Source organism: Alternaria dauci, chromosome 8 (assembly GCF_042100115.1).
Source record: "Alternaria dauci strain A2016 chromosome 8, whole genome shotgun sequence".
In the NCBI taxonomy this organism is placed as follows: Eukaryota; Fungi; Ascomycota; class Dothideomycetes; order Pleosporales; family Pleosporaceae; genus Alternaria; species Alternaria dauci.
Genome location: NC_091279.1, coordinates 2261193 through 2271735, shown reverse-complemented (window position 1 = coordinate 2271735; position 10543 = coordinate 2261193). Strand labels below are relative to the sequence as shown.

Below are 10543 nucleotides of genomic sequence, written 5' to 3'. Positions count from 1 at the left end.
ACCGGGAGTGCTTTTGCCAATGCATGGGCACGTTTTCCGTCGGTGAGACTCGATGGACACCCGGAGGGACTGCGCTATTGCGGACAGAAGGATCCGACACTGAGAAGCCAGCCTCCTGGGAACTGTTGTCGTGGATTTCAGCGCAAGCAGGGCCGACCGCGCGTAGCTCATGCGGGGTTCAGCGGCCATTCGAGGCAGCGTCGGCGCTCACCCCAGCGCCGTTGCTGCGGCTCAAGCTCCATCCTCAATCCCCATCCAGTCAGCAGCATTATTGATTACCTTATCCCATATCCAGACCCACAATAGCTCCATGATTGCGGAGAGCTCCCTATAATCTCAATAAGACCGCAGAGATCACGATCAGATGTGATACTATGAACCCCAGTCACAGATCCCCCGAGATAAGCAAAGAGCCGTGAACAACGCGAAGCTATCTCCATGTCCAACGGCTTCATCGGTCCTTCTCTCGGAGGGATCAGCGACCGTTTTCCTGCTGATCATGGACAGAACAAGTAACCACACAGTCAGCCCTAGATACCAGGACATTTGCACCCCTCACGACACTATCCCCGGTTTTCTTGCTTCACTCAACAAGTTCAACGAGTTGGGCGTCGTTGAGCGCGAGATGTAAGGATGGACGCTGTCTGTCTGTCCATTTTGGTACTTCCCGTAAGCTTGAAATGGGAGATGAGGATGTGCCGGCTTTACCAGAAGAGGAAATGGGGGTAAGACGGGAGGCTGCACCGATGCCCAATCAATCTTACTCTGTCCAACGCTTTCGTTGAGGGATCCACGCACTGGATTTCGACATTCAGTCCCTTCCACCCACCAAGCCGCTCAGATCGGCTCCTGCGCAGCTTGCAGCATCGGAGGCGTTTCAAACATCAGGCCAACGACTAGGCCAAACGATGTGAACGGCTCATCATGGCATCATTGTCGTAGACTTTGTTCGACTGCAGGATCGCACGCTGGTTCGCCTGGTTGGCAAGTAAAGTTGACGCGTGACTGCGGTTGAGGTGTCCAGACAAACGGTCCGCACCGAAGTGTTCGATCATGCAATGCCTGCAGTGGTCAAACTTTCGGCTTCGATCAAACCTACCAGACGACACCCCCTGCAGCGATCGGGGGAGAAAGTAGAGCTCTCATGAAGGCATAGAAACTAATCATTCTGTGATCGCGGTGCATGAGTGTGTGAGAATTCTGCCGTGCAGCTCGCAGATATTCCCCCAAATCAACATGAGATCAGAAGCATAGCTGGCGTCGCGGAATGCAACGTAGCGCGCCCGGATTCCGGGCTGTCCGTCGACGAGTGTGGTGGCGTCGTAGCTGCGCACCGCATCACTGTGGTCCGGATCCATTCTTGTCCAATGTCTGCCGCCAAGCCGAAAAGATCGATGTCAAAGTAACCATCGTCATCGGTCTTGTGTTCCGCTCAAGACGTATTGGGTCCGTTAGCAAATGGCTTGGTTTCGTCTTGTTCGACCCGCTCCCCGCAATTTCCACCTCGAGATCCACGTGGCAAAGGTAGATGAAACAACCATGTTACCTCTTTGGACGATCGGACTAGTAGAAGACATATGGACGGACGTGGTGCAACTGTGATGAACTTCCTGTGCGGTAGGGCCCGGCAGGACTATTTTGTGAACCGCGCAAAACGACACCAGGTCTTGGAGCGATGGGTGCCAGTACAACCTCGTAGATCCGCGTCTAGACACGCAAAAGGTTTTGCGCACGCAGAGATTTGCGAACACGAAGTGATCCGCTTGGTGAAACGGCGTCACTCGCGTTTGCGATGCAGGCATGAGCGAACGTCTGTGACGAGCTCGCTCTTCAGAGGGGCTGTGGATCCGTGGCTGAACAAACTTCGTCAGGTGGGCAGGTACCTGGACTCCCTGGCTTGGGTCGGCACATTCAACGGGCGGTGCAGTAGTGAAGCAACGGTCGTAGTACAGTAGTGTAAAGCTGACAGCTCAAATGCGCAATCTCAAGGCGCTTGTACGTACCATTTTCGACATGATATCCATCTTGAGATGTTGCCAGTCTAGCAGCAGCCTCCGACGGTGCCCAGTGGATTCGCCAATCCTGCTATGACACGAAAGTTTGCACCAGGAAGGTTTCTAACGCACGTCATTCTGCGGTGTACAGCACTTACAGGACACAAGTCTGGCTTCGACGGTTAGAGATAGTGGAGCACCCACTTCAATGAGGTATCCGAATTCCAATGGCTTGAAACACTGCTGGTGCGATGTCGTACCAGAATGCAGAGCATTTCTGTCAATGATCGAAATCCTTTGTGAGGATAGGATCAATTGAAGTTTGCGGATACATCACCGCCCCGTCCCATTCGTCAAAACCCATGAGGCTGACTACATGGCGACAAATATAGGGATATAGCTAGTTGGTGAAACTGTTGAACGCAAGAAGGTAACAGTAAGCTAGTCACTTCCAGTGAGTCCAGCAGATGTCAGATAGCTAGATGGAAAGGTTAATGAGTGTGCAGACGCCGCCACGGAGAGGCCTAGCCCGGAGTAACGATCGAGTCATTGACCGCGAAAATGCCTTTTCCGTTGACGTTGCAATGGTAATCCACAGGCAGCTCTAGAAGATGCGTACCTTGCCCCGGCTGACAGGACATTTCGAAACTGACTGTGCGTGGTGGCGGAGAATCCGCGGAAATGTTAGAGGATCTATTGATATGCTAGTCGCTAGTTCGCTCATCGTCATACGCTATGGCGGACGTAGACCGTGGTGTTTAGAGAATCCGGCGGCGGCCTCGAAGCCACATCAGAAGAGAACAGCGCCACCAGTTCTGGCTCACGATAGCCGTAGTGATGTTTGTCGAGGATGTGCCGAGGTTCAGGCGAACAAGACAGATAACGTGGTATGAAGCCAAAAATGGAAGGTTACGGGAATGTTAAGTGCCGCGCAGTAGGAGAAAAACCTAGCAACGACTACAACGAGTCGATAGCATCTACGAGGGCCATTTGCTTGCGGTACTGCTCTTGGTTCCCAGAGGGGTCTTGGCTGTAACGTCAAATAATACTCCGCAAACTCTTGCAACAGGGCGGATAGTATCCTGCACAGGAGTTAATTTCAGGAGAATAAAACTGCAGGTTGCTCGCAATGAAGTTCACGTGGCCCAGGCACTTACACTTTCAGCTACAGCTGCGCGGGCCGGACGGACCCCTCCACAGCACTTGACAAATGAGCGCTCAACATTGGCCGAGGTAGCCCCGAAACAAGCTTTGCTTTTGGTCCCTGAGGAGGAGTTCGCCGCACACGGTGTTCGCATTCATTGCGCTCCGCCGGATGATAGCCACTTAGTGCATTGCTAGCAGGAATTATCCGTACGATCCGGATCTCCAGGATCGCCCAGGGACTTCGAATTCCAATGTAGATCATCCTCGTCATGTGCCACCTCTGTGCACCTGTGGTGGCTGGCCCAGTGGAGCTTGCCGAACTCTGAGGTTGGTTATCTCAAGGTAGAAGGATGCTCAGGGCGGATCACGCCGTGGACGATGCCAAGGTGCACTACCAATCAATAGAAATCGCTGGGGGCAATCCTAGGTGGATTGAACGCCAGAAGGGCTTGATCGTCATGGTATCTTTACCACGACGACAAGACGGCAGGCCGGCGTTCTCAACGTTTGACAGGACAGTACGCAGGGAAAGCCTGGAAGATGACTCAAGTTGGCTTTTGCGACAAGCAAATGTTGAGTCGCTTCTTCCTTCCCCGGGCGAACTAATCCGGAGCGGAGCAACCTAGTTGATAGGGAGCGAATATGGAGCGAATACGGACGAGTGATAGCGGCTACATGAGACGCATTCTAGCACCGCTGTGAATCTGCACGTTGGTGTGTGATTGTTGCCAACTGGATGCTGCAACATGTCATATGACCAGATTGCAGTGATCGCGCACACTCCAGAACAAGAAGCGGTATGTGACTGTGATCCAGCCATGATCGTAGCGTACGTAACAAGACCCTGATGTGTTATTAGCGCGTCGTCGTCGATGTGCAAAGGCATCACATCATCGAGTTTTTGCTGATCGCAGCCGATTTTCGCCTATCCGCGCACCTCAAGTCACACTTGCTGCCACCTGCTTTTCGGAAGCAATCCGGGGCAGGCGAGACACTGGCGCAGACCGAACAAGCTATTCACAGTGGACTGTTCCAAATCCAACAGGGGGAAATTCTTGATTTGACGATTCGTGGGCTCAGCTGAACTTCTGGTCATAGCAGTAAGAATAGCGCGATTAACAGTGATGCGACAGGCCTGCTACTCGAGAAATCAGACCACGACGATACGGCTGAACACGTGTATCAAAGAGTTAAGGAACTAATTCGCGTCAGCGCTATTGCAATCGAAAACGCGAACAGTGCAAGGAATGTTGGGTTAGTACGATCTGCCATAACCTCATCACCAGGTTGAGAGCGGACTCACTGATCAACGTATTGAGAACGTGCGGCCTGAGTCGATGCTGGTTGTATGTATGTCCGGGACCTATATTTGCTTTGTTTAAGAGCTTGTGAAGCAACGATGTTCCCAGTCAACGCCACGGCTTGTGGCGCCCGCGCGAACATGCGTAACCCAGCTACCTGTACTTGATACCAGTCGAGGGCTGGGCAGTGTTGAGTTGTTTCTCGTGGACGTGGCTGGAAGGGCGACCGTCTTGTCGCAGAGACCTCCGACTATCTAGCGATAGCCGTTGAAACCTGGTTGCTGTCAGGCACGGTGTCAGCAAGCCTCAATAATGATCCTAACGCACGGATGCTATTCGAGTGATGCCCGCCCTAACCAGAGGAGGATCATATCTGCAATGCCGCCCGGCCGAAAAGGGCGAAGTGCGTGACTTGCAGAACAGCACTGACTCGTGCCTCGCAAGTCTGGCTGCGGACCGGACTTGATAGCGCCGTCCACTGTCTGGCTAGCCGGCAGGAAGTACATCATCGGCTGTAGATGACGTTCCTGACTAGGTGATAACTCATCGAGTGAGCTTGCAAGGGACGATCAAGGCTGAAGCGCACGTCTGGGGAGAAAGCGACGCGGCTCTATCCCTGGCCCTCAACGGCATGGATGTCGCGTCAGTCACCAAGTTGCCTTTGCAGTAGACCATGCAGTTCTGTTGCTGCGACTGCACCAGGACCCGCTTGGTCGTCACGCATCAGCTGCATCGTCGTCATTGTCAGCCCCGCGTCTATTGCCTGGAGACGTTTGCGCGTTGGGGAGTTGGGTCGTATGGCCGCCATGGACTTGAGGGACATGTGCAAGTGCGTGGATGGGTGGCAGCGGTACCTAGCCACGACCCCACAGCTCCATGGTATCAGACGTAGCTGCAAATCTCAGGCATACATCGCTGCGTCTTACTGTACACAGACTATTGGAGAAGTTCGCAGGTCACGGCGTGCAGAGCGGTGCAATTTTTCAGATGGCCAGGTGGAGTGTGATGGGCGTGCATGATTCTCTCCAGGATGAGGGGTGGAGAGACTTTCGTGGGATACGTGCACGCTAGTCCGCATTTGGTCGTCACTTGACATGCAAGGCGACTGCTGAGCCAGACACAATCGACGCCGAGATGCGCAGCTCTCGGAAGATATTTTGTCGCCCTGGATGTTCCCAGCCAAGGGTGATGCGGCGTTTGCATGGCCGCAGTGAGCATTAGAGGTGGGGGTTTGGTCGACAACAGCTGGGCAGAGAGCCAGGAAGCAGACGCAGCCGTGTGAAACATAGCGCACCGTCCCGGATCCGCGAAGATTGGACCAGTCTGCGTGGTCCTTGGCCACTCTGCCTCTCGACGCTTGCTCTCATTCGGATTCGCATGGCCACATCCCAGTCGCCATGCTGGACGTCTGCGCTGTGCCTTGTTCCGGCTGCATCCTGCTCTCTTGGCCATCTCCGCACCGCTCCCCTCAGCATCCGACCGACTTCGGGCCTGTTGAAGCCACGCGAAAGGACCGCATTGCTCATGCTGACCGGATGCTCATCTTCAATGCAGTCCGACGAGCGTTTCTGGGGCCAGGACGTTGCGGGATGAAAAGAGTTTCGCGTGCTGCCTCACCAGCGGCCGCCGTCCAGGAACATGAAGCTTACGCTGACCTAACGCCAGGCCCTGGCAGCTCGAGAGTCATGGCACACTAGTTTAGCTGGCAATGGTGCGGTGGACGGCGGTGGAGTGGGCACCAGGGAATGCTGCTCGTGTGCGTTGATCGTCTCATGGGCCAGACCCACGAACTGGCGGATGGCTGGAGGCGAACATCCCCAGTAAGACTGCCTCACATGTCCACCGTCTCCGTCCAGGGCCTAGCAGTGCGCTCAGCAGGGGGCGATCGCTGCGCTACTGTGGCCATCAACTGTCTGCCATCCGAACCAGGTAAAGCCTTCCAAGCGGCCAGTCTCGTAGTGTGTCATGGCCGCCCGAGACAAGCGTTTCCCTCCCAGGCACTTCACCACGACGTATTGCCTTCGTGCTCTGTCGCAAGTCGTGCATATTCCCTCACGCTTCACCTGCCCCATCCATCAGAGTCATTGCCAGGAGTCGCCAATTGTCTCCGACCGCCCATCCTAGCTGCCATAGGCTGGGTAGCGTCTAATCCCAAGGAGCCATGTCCATGTCCGCTGGCTGATGCCGCCGTTGCTACTATTTCCTCCACTCCCTATTATCGTCTGTCCCAGGGCCTACCTACCCTGACATCCTTGTTGCTTCGCAATTCGCCGACGCATCGATATTAACCCCCAATTATACATAGTTGTACCCGTTCCCTGGACCACTCTCTGGTACCTTCTGTCGGCGACCTACATTCTCCATATTGTTGTTTGCATCTGCAGCGCCAGTACGTGCACCGTCCTGCCCCTCTACCACCTTGTGGCTTGACGACCATCCAAATAATTTCTGACCCTTTATACAGTTCACCCACTGCTGCTGCGACCCATCACCACGGCCAGCGCATAATTCTCGTCCTTTAAGCGAGATCAAGACTCGAGTCGGGATACAACCATCTGCATCCTCAACGCACCTGCCCCGCCTTTCGTCCCGCCCATTTCCAACCTCAACATCTGGAACGGCACCATTCGCTCCGCCCCGTCGCAACCCTCTTCAACACTCATTCATTGCAATATCGACACTGGTGAGTTCCTGCTCTAGTACTCGCTATTGTTGCATGCGCTCATTGGCCACAGCCGCTTGTCCTAAAACTGCTATTCCGAGTTCTTGGTCTGTGTTGCATCTGCGCATCTGCACTCTCACCGATCGACATAACGAATTCCGACTGCTGTGCGATCGAAGGTCGTTTCTCATGCCATTCTGCTGATCCAAGGAATTAACCTCATCTTCCTTTCGGATCACGTTCGATACGTTCGTCTTTAAACGGAATCGAAATCGAACCCATCAACTCTCTCTCTCTCTTCCCCATGTTGCAAGGTATCAGGGCATCGACTCTGACGATGCCTTCCTTCGGACATGACTTGTCCATTGGCGGCGTGAAAAAGGTGGAAGGATACGGCGACACGGATTCATGGAACTGGCCTCAGCAACCAACTCCCCACCAATCTTCATACTCGCACATGTTTGATCCTTCCATGTACGCCAGCTTTACCCCTCCCATACCACAGCACGTTCGCCAACCGTCCCGCCATCACTCAATCACCACTTCTCGCGTCGTTTCAACTGCGACTAGCACACCACCACCCCCCAGACCCCAGGTCGCAGGAAATATGGTCAAAGCACAGCCAGCATTCAAGCCCACCTGGCAAGGATTCCTAGACACTACTAAGGACGCCATGACGGTAGTAGAAGCAGCACTCCAAGGCCGCCTCAGCCATATTAGTCGCAGACCACACGACAAAGAGCGCGCAGAGATGCTTACTTCGGGAACTGTACTGGTATACGAGGAGAACGCATCCGGTATCAAGCGATGGACCGATGCTGTCCACTGGTCCCCCAGCCGAGTTATGAACAACTGCCTGATCTACCGCCAGCTTGTACGAGCGTTGAAGCCAGAGGAGAAGAAGTCAGCCCTGAACCCATCGTGCGGAACCAAGAGGAAGCGCAAGGAAAACAACGGCCCCGTTAGGTCCAAGACTGGCGAAGTGCTAGAAAACTCCGAGGACGAGTATGAGAATCCCTCGTTCGATCCTTCGCTACCAGGTGATGTCGACTCCATGAACAAGGTGTACGCCAACTTCGCCCAGAGCTTAACGCCCGATCAACAGCGACGTTTCTGCGGCTCCCTCATCGATAGCTACGAGTTCAAGGAGGGCGGCTTGATGAAGAAGACCATCTCGGTCAAGTACCAGGGCACTCATCACCATGTCATCTCTTATTACAGTCTCGAGGACGTTGTGAGCGGAAAGCTCAAGCGACCATTCCAAGACCCAAAGCTCGCCGACATTCAGCCAAGACCCGAGCTTTTGAATGGTTGGAAGGTCAGCCTCGAAGATGAGGAGAGCAAGGACATGCCCCTTGTAGCAGGATATCCACACCACATCCAGCCGAGCCATGTGCAGCATCACGTCATCGGAGCTGTAACTCAATCAATCGGTGCACAGGGTCAGCTCCAAGCACATGCTCCTCTTCATCTGACGGTGCCCGACTACTGGCATGGACCCCAGGTTTCGCAGTACTCGTCGAGCCACCACAGCCCTCAACACTATCCAGCAGCTCAGCCCGTGGCACCTCAATTCTCGGCTCATCAGCCGGCACACCAGTACTCCGTCCCGCAGCCTTCGTCGCAGCACTTCGCACACCCACCATCTCCTCAGCCATACTCTTCGCCGCATTCGGCAACTTCTCAATACTCCACACAAGCTCCTCCATCTTCACACTACACGCCGCAACCACAATCTGCCCGCAACTACTCTTTCGATCCTCCATCTACTACATCAGCTTCCTCATACTCGCAGCACGCACCCGCTCCACAATACCAGGCGCCGCAATCTTCAGCATATGCTCTGCCTCAATCCGCTGGCTTCGAGGCTCAAGCCCTGCCGCAGCAAAGCCCACCAGCCGATCCCCAAGTCCCAGGGTCGCAACACGACCAACAAAGGAGGGCTTCGGCTCCTGTGGCTCTGCAGCAGCCATTTACCACCCCGCAGTTTCCCTCGGCTCCCCATCCTCACTCATACTACGTAACGGACCAAAAGTACGTTCCAGAGCAGAAGTACACATCTAATGCGCACCACGGATATTAAGGTGCTGTCGCCTTGCGTAATTTTCCACATTTTCGAGATATACGGTCTACAGAGCATACACGAGACATTCATGGAGGATGATTTGGTTGCGATACCCTCTTAGCGACATTTCCTTTGGCGAAGGCGGTACTTTTTAAATGCCAGCATTTTGGCTCATGGTAACCCAGTTATCCTCTTTCCTACAGATACGGTTGGAGTTATTGGCTTTTTGCTGTCTTTGCTCATGTTTATCATCATTTGAACACGTGTTCCAATCAGTCTGTCATCATGCTGGTCTTTACCAAAAGCATATCATGTTCTACTTCGCATGGTCTTCTACGATACCTTGTCGCATTGCATTGCGTGTATTCGTTCTCCTTTCCTCTATCATATTTGCCGCTTATCACCGCCATACCCTTGTACAAATATAATCCGGCGCATGTAGCTAGTGCTCTATATTAGCAACCTTTACCACTAAACATTGCGGATACGCGCGACGAATCGAATAGATCAATTACTCAAAAACATTATGCTCCATATTTGTCAATTGACAAATAGACTGTGTACATTTGTCAGTCATCATTCCGTCTTCCCCGATGTGCCGGCTGCCGCGAGCCGGCTTTGTCGTACGATCATTCCAACGAAGCAGACCATGAAACACGACAACAAGATGCATCCCAGATATCGGTCTGTTCCTCACCACCCCAACGCGGAAAGAGGAACACGGGACTCTTGTGTGCCGCATTCCCACGCTAAAAATCTACGGAATAGCTACTGCGCCGCAACTCAGTCCAGCCCTAATCCTACTGGCCAAACGGAATCCCCCCCTTTCACAGGAACGAATATCGCATCATTCACATCACAGATCGATTGAATCCGCGCCGCACCGCCGCGCTATCGTTATTACGCGTTGCACATCGATGACAGGATTTCGATTCGCGAGATGCGGCAGTCGGGCCAATCGGCAGAGCAGCGTGAAGAGCAAGGGCTCCCGAGGTTGGGAAAGGGATTGCTGAGCTGGGTAGTTAGTGCGATGGTGGTGTGTAGGATGGGGTGGCTTGGATGTTAGATCTATGTGAGATCTTGGGCGGTTAAGGATGGAGGATTCGCGACGAATGGAGACGTTTGGTGGACAAGACGACGCGTGTTGTTGGAAGGGATGAAGAGTCGTAGGGATATGTGCAAGTGCTTGGCAAAGACTTTGGAGATGTATGTTGGTAGCGTCGGCGCATCACTGCATGTCACATTGGTGACACGGATCCGATAGGGTGGGCTTTTGTTCCACCTATAGGGCTGTAAGTATGTTCTGCATAACATTCGATTGCGGCTCGGTATGAGATACGCGGTGGAGCGATTCATGGTCGCGCTCCTTCGTGGC

General features: G+C 53.7%; 1 protein-coding gene across 1 annotated transcript; it reads left to right on the top strand.

Annotated features, from left to right (window-relative positions):
- Window positions 1–6276: 6276 nt before the first annotated feature.
- On the top strand, window positions 6277–9186 carry ACET3X_008687 (uncharacterized protein; the record flags this gene model as incomplete). Its single annotated transcript, XM_069454888.1, has 5 exons — window positions 6277–6399; window positions 6747–6830; window positions 6906–7124; window positions 7177–7210; window positions 7418–9186. 5 exons carry the CDS (start codon window positions 6277–6279, stop codon window positions 9184–9186), a joined length of 2229 nt encoding a protein of 742 aa, XP_069304289.1.
- Window positions 9187–10543: the final 1357 nt, after the last annotated feature.